The sequence below is a fragment of the Podarcis gaigeae genome (genome assembly GCF_964106915.1).
Source record: "Podarcis gaigeae genome assembly, chromosome: 8".
In the NCBI taxonomy this organism is placed as follows: Eukaryota; Metazoa; Chordata; class Lepidosauria; order Squamata; family Lacertidae; genus Podarcis; species Podarcis gaigeae.
The window spans coordinates 42,407,319-42,424,291 of record NC_139684.1 but is presented as its reverse complement, the minus strand read 5'-3'; the positions used below and the strand labels follow the sequence as shown (position 1 = coordinate 42,424,291).

At 52.2% G+C, this 16,973-nt stretch overlaps 1 protein-coding gene and 1 long non-coding RNA gene across 2 annotated transcripts; one reads left to right on the top strand and one right to left on the bottom strand.

The window, feature by feature from the left end:
- The first annotated feature begins 877 nt into the window (after positions 1-877).
- Positions 878-16,926, top strand: DBNDD1 (dysbindin domain containing 1). Its single transcript, XM_083754605.1, has 4 exons — positions 878-1,246; positions 9,277-9,429; positions 9,843-9,983; positions 13,174-16,926. The coding sequence occupies exons 1-4, from the start codon at positions 1,216-1,218 to the stop codon at positions 13,341-13,343; spliced, it is 495 nt and encodes a 164-aa protein (XP_083610731.1). The 5' UTR covers positions 878-1,215; the 3' UTR covers positions 13,344-16,926.
- Positions 5,098-9,269, bottom strand: LOC310851949. Its single transcript, XR_014567927.1, has 2 exons — positions 8,333-9,269; positions 5,098-5,382 (listed from the first exon to the last, which is right to left on the bottom strand). It is a non-coding gene; the product is annotated as an uncharacterized lncRNA (long non-coding RNA).
- Positions 16,927-16,973: the final 47 nt, after the last annotated feature.

Genomic DNA, 16,973 nt, shown 5'->3' with positions numbered 1-16,973 from the left:
GCGTCTCTGTGGCTCTTCCAGAAAAAAAACAGAAAAGCAATTCTCCATCTCGGCTTGCTGGTTCCCCAGGGATACTGAGCCTGGTGGGAGACAGGCGGTTTTTAATGTCTACACAGAGAAGTGGTGCTGTCCTAGGGAGTCCAAAGATTTATTGGGGGTGCAGTAAATTCGTTATAGGAGCCTTGCTGGAGGCCCATCTACTCCCACATCCTGTTCTCACAGTGGCCAGCCAGGTGCCCCAATGGGAAGCCCAGAAGTGGAACATAAGTACAACAGGAGCTGTCTCCCCACCTGTGACTCCTATCAGCTGCATCTGATCCTGTACAGGCCATCATAATCAGTAGTCCTGGACAGCCTTATTCTTCATGAATTTCTTGCAGTGCTCAGTCTGATGCCCACAGGCATCATCTTCGTTCCACCCTCAAACCCACAACTCCCAGCCCTCCTCTGCTGTTGCCCCACCCAGCAACTGAAATGCTCTGGTAGACTGTCCCTGAAACTGGAGGTTTTTCGTTCTTAGCAACAGACTTCCCCATAAGAATGTCAAAACAAGGCTAAGGTTCTGGGTCAGACCAAGGGCTGTCTTCACCCAGTGCTGTCTCCGGGGTCCTCACAAGAAAGGAGTGAAGGCCCGCTCCCCGCCTCTCTGAAGGAGGCCTCCGTCTCTGCTTCTCCCTGGCCATGGGTCCAGCAGCCCCCCTGCCATCCAGAAGGTCTCTTCCCCTGACTTCAGCGGGATTCGGATTGCGCCGGGAACTCTGCACGTGCTCAGAGGCGCTCAGCTTTTCGACGTTCCAGGGCTCCGATTTCGCGAGGCGGTCGGAAAAGGTTCCGGAGGGAGCCGAACGCCCAAGTCAGCCCAGCAGCCCGCTGGGTGAGCCGGTGGTGCGGACCGGCAGGCGAGCCATTCGCGCGCTGGCGCGGCCGCCTTCCGCGCACCCCGCCCCCGTCCCCTCCCCTCGGCCAGTGCCTAGCGGCGCTCCTCGACGGCCGAGGTGGGGGGCTGCCGCGGCCGCTGCTGCTCTGCTGCGCCTGCCTTCCTGCCTCGCCCCCCGCCCGAACCGGCCGGCCGGGCCCGCTCCTGCTCCTCCCCGGCGATGAGCGCTCGGGCTGCTGGCGCGGCTGGTGCAGTGACCAGAGCGGCGCGCACGGAGGCGGCGACGGCTCGTCAGGCGGAGGAGCGCACGAACGCAGCGGCTGCAGCAGCCCGGACGCATGGAGGGGCCGGGAGGGGCCGCTACCCCGGGTAAGTGCGTCGCTCGCGACGGAGGACGCAGCCCTAGCGGGCGCCCTCGCTCCCTCCCTTGATGGATCACTGGAGCAAGTGGGGCCGCCGCCCCGATGCCGCGGTGAGGGGCTCCGTCTCGCCTGCAGCGGGCGCTGCTGCGCAGGAGCTGCCCGGACGGGCAGGAGGGCGCCTCAGACACTCCGAGGGGGCAGTTGGACGGGGCCGCTATCCTCTCCCTCCCCGCGCTGGCCAGGAAGGGTCCCCAAGTGGACTGACCAGTCCCCGGCCGCGAATCATAGGGATCACCCGGCCGGCGGCTAGTTGGTGGTGACTCGGGCGGAGGGCGCCTTGGGGATCCCACCGCGCGCCCCCAACCTAGGCGCGGAGGATGGATGGGGCGCGCAGTGGGGTGTGACCGGAATGCTCCCGGAGTGGAGTCTGGACCTCTGGGCTGGGGAGGGTGTGGCTGCCTTGGGCGCGGTGCGGAGGTCGCCTTTGGGCAGGTTTGTCCATTGCTTTGCAAGAGGCTCCGGGGTGATGCGGGCTTGGAGGGCCCGATGGAGCTGGCTGCCTTGCGGGGCGCCTGCTTGGCACTTGGGGCTGCAAGTTGCCTGGCCGGCTGCTTTGAGTGGAGCGGGAGGGAGGCAGCAGTTCCAGGGGTCTTGCCCAGGGCAAGTAGTGTGCGCCCTCTCCACTTTGCTCCAAGCTGGAGAAAGATCTCTTGCCTATCCCTCCTAGAAGCAGGCAGAAGGTCTTTCAGCTGCCCCAGCTGTGGCACCCCTCCCTCGAGGGTATCGTCCCTGTTCCACATCTGGAGCCCAGCAGGCGAGGAAAGGCAGCCCAGCAGCCCGATGCCCTGGCCAGATTCCCTTGACCAGGGCAAGCCCGCGGGCAGGCTGGTTCTCCGCTGCCGGAGGGAAGCGCCTCCTCGCTGCTGCCCTGCCGTTGGGAAGACGCTGAGACAGGCCCAGCATCGGAACCCGCAACGAGGGCCCCCTTGTGCTTCACAAGCGCTCAGGATGAGGCTAGTTGTCCCAGGAACCCGCCGGGCTTTGCTTGTTTTTAATTATAGGCCTCGCGCAAGTGCGCCCTTGAGCATGTGCAGAGTTCTTTCCTCTTTTCGCTGAATAAACTCAATCAGCACCCTCCCCAGGGCTTCAGCTGCTGATTGATGCGTGTCTTGCCCTTTTACCCCAACTCTCTTGACCACCAGCAGGGGGCGGGAAGGGGTGCTGAATAATATTGGAGAGATAAAGCGTGAATTTCATTCAGGCCCCTGCTACCTTCCTCCTCCCCTCACTCCACCCCATACACATTTATGGAAAGGCTTCCATCTCTGACTGGCCTGATTCCTGGCAGCTCTTGCTTTGAGTATCCGCAGCCAGCCGTTTATTCCCCGTACCAAACGCGCAGCTTCCATCAGTCCAGGCCCGGTGACCTGGAGCGCCTTTCACGTAATATGAGTCAGCAGCAGTTGTGAGAATCTCCACACACACACACCCTCCTCCAAGCCCCCTTCCTTCAGCTGGAGGGGGCAGGCTGGGAGAGGAGCTGAGATGATGGGAGTTGAGAGAAGCAGGCAGGCTCCCTCCTTTTTGGGGGAAGGATGTAGATTGGGGAGGGGGCTGCAGGGGGAAGGGGCAGCCAGCGCAGAGCAGCTGGGGTGATTTCCCCAGACAGCTCCAGTCCTTCCAATTCACCAGCAAATTCTCCTAATTGGATTCCTTCTCAACATTTTCTGTTAGGGATGTTGTCAGATTTAGGAGCCTCAGAAGAAGGATGCAATTTCTGAATCTGGCAAGCAGATGCTTAACATTAATGCCTTATAATGCATCGGAACGATTTTAACATTTAAACACGCACACATTTTCAAACCTGATTCCAAGATCTGGCCAGAGGCATTTCATCAGACACCCAGGGGTGGCTCTAGTATAGTTAGCAGAACCTCTCCTGCTGGAGTCCAGCCCTGGGGGGCCACTTTACATACACAAGGGCTGGCGCAGACCAGCCTCCTATTGGCACAGATAGGTGAGGAATCTACTGAGCAGGAGGAGTCCAGGCATTCATTGGCAGGAGCAGCAAGGAACCTTTCTCTCTCTATCAAGGCAAGGGCCTCCTTTCCTAGGGTGATCTGTAGGGTTTATATACCGTTGGTTGGCAAAACAGATAACAGCAGTGGGTGGGGCTAGGGTCAAAAATGGGCAGTGACATCTCCTTTTCTTTCTCTTTTTGCTATCCATTTTTTCCACTGCTGCCTATTTTCTCTCTCACTTTTAGGCACCCCTTCTTCTCCACCTCTCCCTGTCTCCAGCAGCCCCTTCTCCCCCTCCCCTGCCTACCACTGTCTCTTTCTGGCACCCTTTGTTCTGTCTTTTTGACATCCTCCCCCCCCCCCGTCTTTTTCTGACACCCCTCCTCTCTCTTTCTGACACCCCTCTTCTTGCTTCCTCTCCCTCTCCACCCAGCAGACTGGGGGGGGGGGGAAGGAACAGATCCCTCTTGTCAGAGGCCTGAACTGATGGCTTGCAGAGCGTTTTTGCAATGTGCCTGAGAGCCGCAGGTTGTCCCTGCCCCTGCCTTGCAGCCTACATTTCTGACACAGAAGAGGCAACAGGGGGAGGGAAGGGAAATGGAGACTGGTGGGGTAGATGGGGAAGGATATGCATTCATTTCAGAGGAAGCAGAAGAGATCATAAAAGCAGCAGGCACATGAGAATACAAAACCTTATCTAAAACTCTTTTGTTAGAGATAGAAATGTACTATGAAGGAATGATTTTGCATTATGGTGCTCCATTGGGGAGCAAGCAGATATAAGATCCTTTAACACAGCATCTCCCTTCTTTCCTGCCCCCCCCCCCCAGCAGCAGGAATGACCCAAAAAAATCCTTATTAACATTGCACACCCTCCTTTAGAGAAATAAATCTGACATTTAGATGTGGCTGTTACTAGTGACCTCCTGAGTCTGGGCTACTGTGTTTGTTTTGAGCCAACCAAAAGCATGCCAGTGATATTTCAAAAAGGAACCAAGGCTTAAGGATGAGTCAATACTGTAAAGAAGAAAAGAGGATCCTGGCTCAGATTTGCAACTTCTGCTCAGCAAGAAGAGTTGGGGGAAATTGTTGTCCTTTCCCCTAGACTGGAATAACATGTGAATCTATATAATAATACACATACACAAGCCAAGAGTTGGCAACTTGGCACCCATGAGCACAATGGCACCCTTGAGGTCTTGCTTGGGTGTCCACAAAGGCTTTTGGCCTACCCACCCACATTCACTGTCTTATTGCCTGTGAAGTTGTGAGGGGGGTGGTCCTACTTTCTCCCCCTTGAAAAGTGTATAGCTATAGCACTAAAGGAGGAAGTTGGAAGAATGTTGCTCTTTCCCACATCCTCTTTCACTTCTATGTGTTTTTCAAGGCTCAGATTACGTATTTTATTTAGATCCTTTGGAAAATCAGAACGCATATGTGTGCGTGTGAGCATTTTCACTCTTTCTGTCTCTCGGGATGGGGGCTGTTCTAGGGAGAGATGGGATAAGAGCAGTGGCGTAGCGTGGGTTGTCAGCACCCGGGGCAAGGCAAGTAATTTGCGCCCCCTAACCCGTGGATTTGCGCCCCCTAAGCCTAACCCCCAGATGTTGCGGCCGGTGCGGCCGGGCCCCCTGCACCCCCACGCTATGCCACTGGATAAGAGGCATTGACACGCCCTCAAAATTCCAGATGTGCCCAGAAAATGGTTCCCATGCCAGGTTTCAGCTGCAGAATGAGGAACATGTTCAGCACCTCTGAACATGTGCAGAGAATATTTTGTTTACCACTGGGATGCAGCAAATCCCCAAATACTTAGCTGGTTAAACATCTGTCTTAATTTTGTTTAGATTGGTTTTTATTGGTTATTAAGATGATTTTAAATGGTTGCATTGGTGGCCACTTTACCAGGAGAGCAGACTACATATGTACGCAGAAAATTAACCAGCAAAATCAACAAACCAATGGGGGTGAGTTTCAAGACAAACCGTAGCCCTGGTACTTCTCTTTTCTGGAGGAAAAAAAGCATTCCCTACTGGAGCTGTTTGTAAGGTGGAATCTGCTGATCACCACGAGCTGCTGCAGGTTAAACAGGCAATTCTGACTCAGCAAGGAGTTCTGCAACCTGTAGAATGGGTTGGATGAAATGCAAAGAGTTTGGACAGAATCCAGACAGAGTTAAATAAACAGCTCTGTTTGGGCTAGGAGAAAAGTGTGTTTGTTCTGTCTCTACTGTTGGGAAAGGACAGTGGATGCTCTTGGATGTTGGGGGCCTCCTTTGAAATGAGCATCACCTCTGCTGGCAGTGCTGTACCCCCAAAGCCCCTTCATGACTCTTAGGTTAAAAAACAACCAGATTGTTACCCACACTAGTCCATGTATTCCCCAGGGCCCCATCATCCCAATCAAATAGATCAGAGCATGCTGACTGCAGAACTGGCAAAGAAGCAGAAGCAACAGCAGCAGCAGCTTTGGATCCATGGTATGATTGCTCACAACGTAGTTTGGGAGGCATTCTCAAACCCCAAATGTTGTCAGCAACTCAGGAAAAGAAGATGTTGCTCTCACTGAAATTCCCCCTTTCACTGCCCTTGCTTTGAGCTGGCTAAATGGAGACTTCTTGTTCTCTCTGCTCAATGCTAATAGTTTCATTGCCCCTGGAGCAAGCAAGGGCTGTGGGCTCCCTTTCCCCTTAGCTCCAGTCCATTAGGGAATATTGCCCCTCGCTTCATTCAGTGCTGCTAGTACATCTCTATTGGGAATCAATGCCCAACTCCCCCACCCTCCTCCTGCTGGGCACATTGTGCTGCTGCTGCACATCTGTGGATGAGAGGAGGAGGCATGGAAATTAAAGAGCACTTTGTTTTTCCAGCGTGATGTGCAGGGATGCTACAGCAAAATTCTGTAAGTGCACATATACACGCACACTTGCATCATGTAAGGGTACACTGGAGGACTCAAATTCAGGACACAAGTGCTGGAGGAGGGTAGTTTTGTGGGGGAGAGTGATGTGAAAAACGAGAGCAGCGTTGACCATGGGTCTTCCCAGCACATCAACATGCATGCTTAGCTAGCTGGGATTTGCATTTATGTTCTGGGTAACAGCACCAACATCCTGCCTGTTAATGAGCGGGTAGGACCCAGCCTGCCAATCATTTGTGGCACAAACCTCATGTGCCCCTGTTGTAGGGTGCCAGTTGCCTGATAGCTGGCACGGTGCTGGGGCAGTGCCTGTGTGTGGCATTGGCACAATGGATGAGGCGGAGAGTGATTTCCCAAGCTCAGAGGTTCTGCTTTTCTGTGTCTCTCTAGCTGAGCCCTTTATATGAGTGGACTGTGCAGACACAGCCTTTCTGGCACCAGCCATGATGTAAAGAGGGAGAGGGGGCACACATGCAAAGTCCTAGCACCTGGGGAGGGTCATGTGTACCACAACAAGCCCCTGACTTAGCTGCCAACACTGGGCAAAGTGAACGTCTCATCAGAGCATCTGCACAGACCTGAGCTATGACCTACAGGGAACACCAAAGAATAGGATTTACTACAGGAGCCTTCCCCAACCTGGTGCCCTCCAGCTGTTTTGGATCACAATTCTCATCATCCCCAGCCAGTGCTGCTGATGGGAATCATACACCAAAACAGCTGGAGGGAATCAGGTTGGGGAAAGCTGCTGGCTCAGAGTCTCTCATCGTGTGACTGTTCTAGACTCTTGTGCAATTGCATTGCTGGGATTACCTGCACATACCGAAGCCAAGGCTGCTGGCATGTCTTCCACCCCTTGGGTACAAAACTGATGGCCATGGAGTAGGGGGTCAGTGGGGAGACATCTGAGCACACACAGCCCATGGCTCACAGTCAGGACAGTGGCTCTGGTGGCATCTTCCTTCCTCTTGACAGACCAGCCTTTGTTCTGGGTCTGCCTGCCGGCCTGCTCTCAAACAGACCAGTCTTTTGTCATTGCAACTCCCTGCAGCAGCTGGTTCCTTAGCAGGAGCCCCAGGTTCTTGGTACCCATCTGTAAATTGCCCTGGGAGAAAATGCCAACCTTTCTTCCTTTGCCACTCTTCAGGCAAAGCCAGCTGCTGCGCTTCCTGTTTTGTCCCACACCTCTCTGGGTAGCTCTAGGAGTCCTTTTAGAGTTATGAGGCAGGGGGTGCTTAATACTGGGGAAGGGGGAGATAAGGCCCCTCCCCCTTTCCTGGATGAGCTTTTCATCCAAGGCTGAGCAAACAGAAGAAAGGGCAAGGAGAAGGAAGGAAACAAGGGCTAGGGAGGGGTGTATCAGGTGTCTGCCTTTGCAAACACAGCCCCTTTGTTAATAGCCTCACAGCTGCAAAGAGCCTCTTGCGGCAGATTGTGCAGCTTTGCTCATTTACCCCCCTTTTCAGTTTGGGGTGCCCATCCTAGAAGAAAGCTGCACAATGATGCTTTGAAGCCTGGATATCTCAGTTGGTTAGAGCGTGGTGCTGATAATGCCAAGGCTGCAGGTTCGATCCCTGTATAGGATAAGGTTACGAGATGTCCCCCGTTTCCCGGGGACAGTCCCTGGATTTACAGCTTTCTCAGCATTCACATGTACATAGCAAACAATAAGTGTCCCCGGATTCATTTTAAAAATCTGGTAACCTTAGTATAGGACAGCTGCCTATTCCTGCATTGCAGGGGGTGGGACTTAGATGATCCTCCGGGTCCCTTCCAACTCTACAATTATATGATTCTAAGACCATGAGCCCGCAGAAGTGCATCTGTGTGGCTTGGCTTGACCTGAACGGGAACCACGTAAAGAGGGAAATGGGAAGGGAAGATGAGAGGACAAAGACCACAGGGGTATTGCAGGTTGACATTCCTATTACGTAAAAAAGAGGGCACAGATTTCCATATGAAATTTTATATGTATGGATGTACAGCCAGGCGTCCTTTTCTCATAGTAGCTACCCAGATGCCAGTGGGGAACCCTCAAGCAGGAGCTGAGCCCAAGAGCCCCCTCCTCCCTTTGATTCCCAACAACTGCTGTTCAGAAGCAGGTTGTCTCTGACTGTGGAGGCATCGTGGCTAGTAGCCACTGACAGACTTACCACCAATGAATCTGGAAGGCCTTTTGTTGGCAGAGGCTTGGTTAAGGGCTTGGAGCCGAGCAGAAAGCTATTAAGGAGTGAGGCTGCAGGAGGAACCTGCAGGAAGAGCAACAGCAAATATCTTAAGCTGAAGTTTAAGTGGAAGAACCGTGGGAGACGCTTTTGACATGGTGCCAGTCTGTGCTAGATGCAAGGAGGGGATAAAACACGCACGCGCACACACACACACACACACGGGAGACAGCCAAGTTGCAGCTAGACATGGCTGACATGGCAGGCTGGATTAGTCCTTGCAGCCGAATTCAGCACAGGAGGGTGAAGAAATGCAAAAATGGAGAGCCAAAGAAAAGAGGAATGCTGTGGCTTAGCTGAACGGTGACCCAACACCTGAGCTTTGGTAGAAGCAGGGGGTGGAAGTTGTTCCTTGGTTTCTCATCTGCCATGAATAAGTTGCAAGAGTGGCCTGGATAAAGAGCTGGAGTTTAAGGACAGAGAAGCATTAGAAAAGCCTGTCCAGCACCCTGTTCTCACAGTGGCCAATGAGGTGCCTATGGGAAACCCTCAAGCACAACCTGAGTACAATAGCACTCTCCCTTTCTGTGGTTCCCAGCAAGTGGTCTTCAGAAGCATTATTGCCTCAGACTGTGGAGGCAGAACCATCGTGGCTAGTAGCCATCCAGGCTGGTGGTCAGTTTAGGGGTCTGTTCCCAGAATTCGCTGCAGAAACAAAGGGCAGTCCCACTCAGCTTCCTTCATGTCAATTGGGGGGAGGCTTTTATGGGAAACAGGCCTCTCCTACCTGTTGGCCACCAAGCCTGACTGTATCCACCTGAACTGAAAAGGGATGCTGATGCTGGGTGGGTCTGATCAGGCCTGCGTAGTGATTCTCCTTCTGCTCTCCTACTATGTCTCCTGTAAGCAGATGCAACCCTTTGTCGTTTCAGAGCTGATTAAAGGGGCCCAAACGCCAGAGCGGCTGGCCCCCATTATTGTACCCATACATGGACTGGTGGAAGAGCCCCACAGCCCCCCTGCTGAGGAAGAAGGAGGGATCCCAATCCCCACTTCTGGGCTGCTGCAGGTTGCGGAGCGCAGGCGTAAGTAAAACCTGGAAGGAAGGAGTTGGTTCTCTGCTGGCTGTAGGAGAAGGCAAAGACCTTTCTGGGCCCCTAGCCCAGCTCAGCAACTCCCCCTGAGACCCTGGACTCCCTTACAGCTGCATCTCCTGGGAGCTGCAGAAAGGCCCATCCTGGGAGCTTACCACAAATACTTTGCATTCATTTAAAGTGCAGAGGCTAAAAGGCTACAGAATCAGGGAAAGTCCCTGGCTCAAATCTTGCCTCGGCCATTAACTCACCAGTGTTCCCTCTCCGGCCTCAGTCTGCAGACCATCTGCAATGTGGGGAGGGCATGTCCGAGTCCAGGACAACTGACCCTATCAGAGGGCCTTCTCATCTGTTCCCACACTACCTAACTGGTCATGGTTCTCACTGACATCTTGTCTCCACAGAACCTTTGAGCAGCGTCTCCTCCCTTGAGGTGCACTTTGACCTTCTGGACCTAACTGAGCTTACAGACATGTCTGACCAGGAGCTGGCAGAGGTCTTTGCTGACTCCGATGATGAGAACACAGGCAATGAATCCCCTGCTGGTAAGCGTGGTCTCTCGATTGAATCTTAAACCAATTAATTATGCAAGCTTTAAAATGGAGGAACTAATTAGTCAATTCCAACTGCATACATCTGCATAGACCTAAGACAGGTTGGGGGAGAAACATGTTGGAATTCAAAAGAGGGATCAGCAAGCTGTGGTGCTTGAAATGTTGCTGGACTACAACTCCTATCATCCTTGACAAAAGAGTGCAAGATGAGACTGCTGGGTCGAGCCAACGGCTGCAGATCTTATGATCAATGTGGCACTCATCCTGCTCGGCATGTGGGGAGAGGCAATGTCATATAAATTGGCTTTGCAAAGCAGCTAAGCAAGTGCCTTATCCTGGGGGGGGGGTCAGCTGACACCTTTCCACCCATCCCACCCTCTAGTAATCTCACTTGCAAGTGTGAGATTACTTAGGAGAAGCATATCTGGAGAGGCGACTCTGCTCTCCAGTTTTGATCCTAGAAAATTTTCAAACCACAAACAAAGTTGCCGTTTCTGCAGCTTCTTAGAATGCTTTCCTTTTTATACCATAGTTCCTGCTGGTTGGGATTAATGTTGTTGCCCCATTCAGTAGGATTTTATTGATTTCAGTATAATTCTGGTCTGTTGTTCCCCTCCCCAGGCTTTAAGTTTAACAAGAAGCAGTTCAGACATGATGCCACAAAGGGCCTAAGCATCAGATGTATGCCCTGAGATCTGTTGCCTTCCAACCTGAAGCATATTCAATTGCAAAATGGCAACTCTGTATGGTGCCTTATGGCTCCGCAAAATATGTTTCTGTACACAGGTGCCCTAATTTCCTTTTTCTTTTTCGTCATGCATCTAATTCTCAAAATTAGTTTTAAAAAAACTGTTGATGTTCAGTGCACAAGAGTGAGTCTATGAGGCCCAATTCTTGCAGCGTAATCTTATCCATCTCTAGCCAGAGGTAAGTCCCACTGAGTTCTATGGTGCTTACTCCCAGTTAAGTGGGAACAGGATTGCAAACAGAGTAAGATGCTTTTAATCAGCTAGGCAAGATCTAGGGCACAAAGACTAGGGCAGTGGCGGGGGGAAGAGTGCCTGGCAACTGCCTTGTGGGGCTTGCACATCACCCCAGGCAGAGCTGCTGCGGCAGAAAGGTCACCTGAGCCAATCAACTCCACCTGTGATGATAAGGAACCCAAGCATGGAGTGACAGTGTGAAATCTGCTTAATCAAGCATGCCGGTAGGGGTGTGTGCGCGCCTCATTAAGCAGCCCAGCTGTGCCAAGAGTCTCAGAAAACAGATAGCATTTGACAGGTGTCTCAGAAAAGGAGACACTTTGGCTTAGAGGATGTTCTCTTTGATTGTGGAAAATATCAAGCTTCTCCCTGGGGCAAGCTGGTTCTCCTCTGAGTGATGATGTCCTCATTATCTGCTTGAGGATGATGCGCAAGCTATTGCTCTAGGGAGGGCTTGTGCGCTGTGTGTGTAGGGAGGAGGGAGGGCTCCCCCATCCCATGATTCCAGGCCCTCTTCTCCTGCCCCTCCCAGAGCAATGGCACGATGAGCAGCTGTGCTGAGAGGGGTATGAAGAGGGTGTCTGTGATGGTGTCTGCGGAGGCAGCAGCAGCACCCCAGTGACACAGATGGAGTGGAAATGCAGATCAGCCTCCTTGGTGGGAAAGTGTGAGTGGAATTAATGAGGAGAGTTCCCTGCACTCTCAGCAGACAAGAAGAGGCAGGGAGGGAAATCCAGGCTGCAGGTCGGCTTTTTGATTTGTTATTATTGGCCATCATGGGCATGGATCACACAGAATGAGGCGAGCAGACTCTCAGGGGATCTGCCAAAAACACCCAGTGGATCCCACACCTCTGTTCTACTTCTCCACAGAAAATGCGGGGCTCAAAGTCCTCCCTCTTTCACTGGGAGGCTGCGTCTGGAAAGGGAGCCTATTTGATTTTGAGCAGGCCTTGCAAAATGTATTGGCTGCACAGGCCGCAAGTATAGCGAGGGAGACCCACGTGAGCTGCGCATCAAAGCCCCACGGATCTAGCTGGATGTGTCCTTTGATGTGGACACAGCTGGGAGCTGGCGTGGCGCATGACTAGCTGCCCCTCGACGGAGTGGGAGGACTTTGTGTTTCTCACTGAGAATTTTAAGTTGGCTACTGTTTTAATCTGCTTCTCTTCTGCTCTGCTGTTGTTTTATCTGCTTTGGATATTTGTTTTGTTTTTATTGTACATTGCTTCAGATAGCTGCCTTTGACACCCAGTATGTGGAAAGATGGGTCATAAATTAAGGGCTCGTCCAAACTTGACTTGTATTTTGATTGCATTCTGCCCTGATTACTGTACTTTTCCATCTATAAGATGAGGGTCTTTAATTTAAACATTAGCTTTAAAATTATCCCTCGTCTTATACTTGGGTAGTGCAGAGTGGGGTTGGGCGATTGGTCACAGCTGCGAGCAGGAGATTCTCAGTGGCAATAGTGCTGGTGATTGGTGGCTGTGAGAAGGGCTGCTGGCGATTGGCTGCCATTTTCCATTTTCTTAATTTGAAGTCCCCCCAAATAGGGGGCGTGTTATACATGGAAAAATACGGTAATTCCCCAGAGTCCAAGAGGTTTTCTCATTGTTCTGCAGCTGTGCCTTGCGAAAACCAGTTCTTACCCACTGAACTGGATCTCCTCAGATGCATGGAAAATCCAAAGAGAGATGCTGCTTACCGAGCTTCTGAGTCAACGGGTACAATGGATTTTTCTCAAGGCACAGCCACAGAACAATGGGGAAACTCTTAGACCTGGGGGAATTAGTTGGTACACGATGCAATCAAAATACGGGCAGACGAAAGTGGGGCTGAGCCCTGATTTTTGCAAAATCTCCAAGAAAGAAAGAAAGAAAGAAAGAAAGAAAGAAAGAAAGAAAGAAAGAAAGAAAGAAAGTTTTGAGCTTTTTAAAACAGGAAATTTGCCAAAAAAAAAAAAACACACAAAAAAACCCAACACTTCCAATGTAGGCTGTCATAGACCTGGATTTTCCCAAACATTCTAAACGATTTCTGAAAATTCTGCCTGGACTCTATTTTTGGCGGACAAATCCCCAGATATGTCTGGGAAATTCCGGACATATGGCAGTCCTAACAGAAGGTCTGTCGGTGTGAGGAAGCAACCAGGTGTGCTGGTCAGGTCCCGACCTGCCTTTCTTTCTCCCGGCATAGGTCTGCACCCCCACCCCCACCCTAACCCCCGGGCCGGCTACCTGCGCTCCCCATCCTGGACGAGGTCAAAAGGTGATCAGGGCCGGGAGAAGAAGCACCTCAGCGACTCAGAGCTCCAGGCCAGCAAAGCAGACACTTTCCTTACTGTGGAGAAGCCGAAAGAAGAATAACGAGAGCCAGACCAAGGTGCCAACACTCACTCTTGCACTAACCACAAATTCCAAGCAATTTGTGACCTTAAGAGACATTCATTCTGCCTCCTCCTCTGCCTCCCTCCCTCCCTCCCAGGTCAAGACATTTGCCAGTCTTGCTGGTTGTGTAAAAATCATTTCGCTTAGCCCCCGGCCATGAGTTACATTTGCCCATCAGGACCTTCTCTGCATTGCCATCAACACCAAGCAGCAGATGCCACGTCTAGGGGAGACGGCTGCAGCCCTGTTTCCTTTAGGCACATTTGAACCTTTTGCTGCTACCTTCTCAACAAAGCCAGTGGCGATGGACACACCAACAAGAGGCTACCTTGCTGGGGACGAGTAGAAACGGGAAAGGGAGAGCGGCTTGAAGCACACAGCAATAGAGAAAAAGTTCCCCTTCTTCAGCCACGTGCCTTGAGCAATGCTGGGGTGATGGGAGGCAGTGTCTCAGCCAGGGAAAGGAACCTTGTTATACCAAAGGAACCTGGGGGAACTCAGAAGCATTTCTACAACACTTCCAGGATATGTGATGAAGCCCAAAGTCCAGCTGCCAGGAGGACCTGCTGGGAAAGGGTGGAACCAGCCCTCACTTCCGAAAGCACATTTTCTTCCCAGTGGCCTTAACTCCCAGCTGCTGCTTTGGGGTTTTGGTCTTCTTAGCACACAGCATCCACAGGCTTGGCCTGGCTCAGCATCAGGGCAGCTGCACGCTTCTCCTCCTGCAACTCTGTGCATTCTCACAACTGCTTTGAAGCCAGGAAGGAGCAGGACCGAATTGAGCAGCTAAGTACGTCCCCTTGTGAACTGGGGAGGCCTCTTTGTGCCAGTGGAAAGAGGCACGCTGCTGAGACTGCTTCTTGCCCTGTTGTGCATTAAACCAGAAGCTCTCGGCCAAGTGCTGGGCCCAGCTTGTGTTTTCCCTAGTGGTGGCCCTCTGGTGCCTGAATGCCCTTCTGGCAGGGACAGGGAGTTAGTTCAGTCTCTGGGGTCCCCTTCAGCACAGGCTCCTTCCAAGGCTTACACACCCTCTTGTACCCTATTGAGGTTTGGGGGCCTCAGAAACTTTGAGGGCCCACTGTCCAGTTTACCTTACCTTCCTCACCATAGCTGGTCAGCTACTTGGTGTTGCCGCTTGGCAGACTGGGCACCTGCTGTTGGCACCCAGTTAGCTAGACCCAGAGGGTTGCATCCCCTCTCTCCCCCTCTCCTCTCCTTCTCAGGATGGGAAAGCCAGGATGGGGCAGGAACAGCAGCTTCTCTCTCCCAGCCCGACACCATTCAAATCATGTTGCTCCATTCACTTTGCAAATGTGCCGCAGTCCTTACTGGGTTTGCTATCGAAACATGCCTGTCAGTGACATTGAACCGGAGGCTGAGAGGTGGCGACTTGCAGCTGAGGCCATTCAGTTAGGTGGGACCACAGGCCAGAGCTCAGCCCAGCCCTCTGATCCATCAACCACACTGACTCTCCGGACCTCCAACGGAGACGGGGGCATTGCACAAGCCCCAAAGCCTACAAAGTAACTGCACAGCCCTGTTCTGGGTGACTGCATCTTTCTGGGGGAGGGAGTGTGTATGGGGGGGGGGAACAGCTTCACAGCCTGAGACACCGCAGTAGCCATGGGCGAAGGGAATGCTGCATTTCTTTACAGCCACCAAGAGAGGTGGTCTGGGCCTTAGTTTAAAGCCGGTTTCCTTGCCAAACAGATCAGAGGGCGACAAAATCTTCTCATGCATTCCTGGGATGAGTCTGTAGCAAGCAGCCGCCTCCATCCTCTGCAGCAAAATGCTGGCATCTTAAGGCAAGAGGGATTTGTGTCAAGACAAATGGAGCTGCAGATGCGTTCCTTCCTCCTCTTTGGGAATTCAAAAATGCACAGCCCTCAGCCCTCTCCACTTTGCCTGCCACGCCAGAGGAGATAAACTTTCAAGCCCCATTGTGGAGCGCAGAGCGTAGATGACGAGGACTCTGAAGCCTGTCCAGAGTTTCACGGCTTAACAGATAAGCATCTGCTGATTGCAGCACAAGCTGATCTCGCAGCCAGCTGAAGTGGAAATGCTGGTGTATCATGATGCCCAGATGACATATGAGCCACCAGGGAATGTGTGTGTGTGTGTGTGCATGTGCCGAGAGGGGGCTCAGGGAGAACAACAGCTGCCTGCTTCCCAAATTGATCCATTGCTTCCACAGCCAAATTCAGCTGTTTGCAGGGATGCTCTCAAGTGCATCCACACCCTTCCAGTTCACGAAACCCAGTTTGTTGTTTATAACACAGGAACCAGAAGCCAACCCTGGAACCCTGAGTCCCTGTGCCAATTTAAGCTGGATCTAACTGGGGCTTGTGGCAGAAGAGGGACATCACCGAAAAGCAGCCACTTCTGTAGGACGTGAGGCTGGTTTCATCCTTGCTATGATCTGAGGAACAGTCAGCTTTGTTGGCCAAAGTGGAGGCAGGAAGCTGCAGCAGGGATACCACCAGATCAGCACAATTACAGAGGCTCAGAGGCAAGGGGAGCAGGGGAGCCAAAGCCACTTCCCTGGTGCGCTGCATTTTTCTCACTTGGCACAGCGACAGCATCAAGGCCACTTGAAGGCAAAGGCCATGAAGCTCTTCCAGGTGGCAAGTTCATGTTTCCATCAAGTCCAGCCCCCTCATACTTGGAGACTCACCTCTGGGTTGCTCACTCTTGGCAAAGCACAATTCCTGTGGACTTGCATTGTGCACAGTTGGGAGAAGGTGGCCTCAATAACCCTGACAGATCACCCCGGGGTCTCCGCTCAAGAGCTGCTGGAGGCAGCAATCAGGGTTTCTTAAAGCCACAGAACCAAATTTTCTAGGAGCAGCAGCTAGAATGATCCATATCGTTCTCTCGCTCCCTCCTTCCTCATGCCAACAGGTCCAGCCAGTTGCTCAGCTGGGGGCTCCTTTGCTCCCTCTGAAATACTCAGCACATGCAACAATATGTACCTGGGCACAGAGGACCAAGCAGAACTTTTCTGCAGGCACACAATGAACAGGGGTCAGGAAGGCAGGACGTGGCACTTCCAGATACTTCTTGCCCAGCTCTTGGCCTCTCATTGGGCAAGGTGTAAGAGCTGGCAAAACAAAGTCTCAGTTGCTCTGGCTGAGGCAGTGTGGCAGAACTACAGCTTTTACAGCAGCCAATCAGAAGTGTGCTGGATATCACCTAACGATGACCCAACGTGTCCTTTGCTGTTCTTGGGGCTGGGCCGCAGCGTTGACTCTGTCACACAATCCACTTGCTGGTGCCATGAGCAGGAAAACTGTCCAATGAACCGTGCAGACCCAGGTCTGACCTTGATGATGCCCTGCACACCACTGTCTTGTCATTCACCCAACAGACGTGTATAATCCAGGTTTCTGCACTTGGGGTTTGAAGTTTGAATGTGCCCAGTTATGGTTTATTGCTGCCCCCTCCAACCCCTGGGGTCAGACAGCAGTGGCCTCTAAAGCTGTGGAACAGACCCAGCAATAGATCACAGGGTGTGTCCTGTCCTGGCAATGTAGTCTGAACCATTAAAGCAAAATCATTGCTTTTTCTGTTGTTTTGCTTTGTTCTTATGAAGCAAGGAAACAAACAAAC

Excerpts from the sequence above, each read along its gene's own strand:
- DBNDD1 (XM_083754605.1), top strand. The coding sequence starts at position 1,216 with ATGGAGGGGCCGGGAGGGGCCGCTACCCCGG. Across the intron at positions 1,247-9,276 it reads GGGAGGGGCCGCTACCCCGG|AGCTGATTAAAGGGGCCCAA; the intron begins GTAAGTGCGTCG and ends TTGTCGTTTCAG. Across the intron at positions 9,984-13,173 it reads AGGCAATGAATCCCCTGCTG|GTCTGCACCCCCACCCCCAC; the intron begins GTAAGCGTGGTC and ends CTCCCGGCATAG.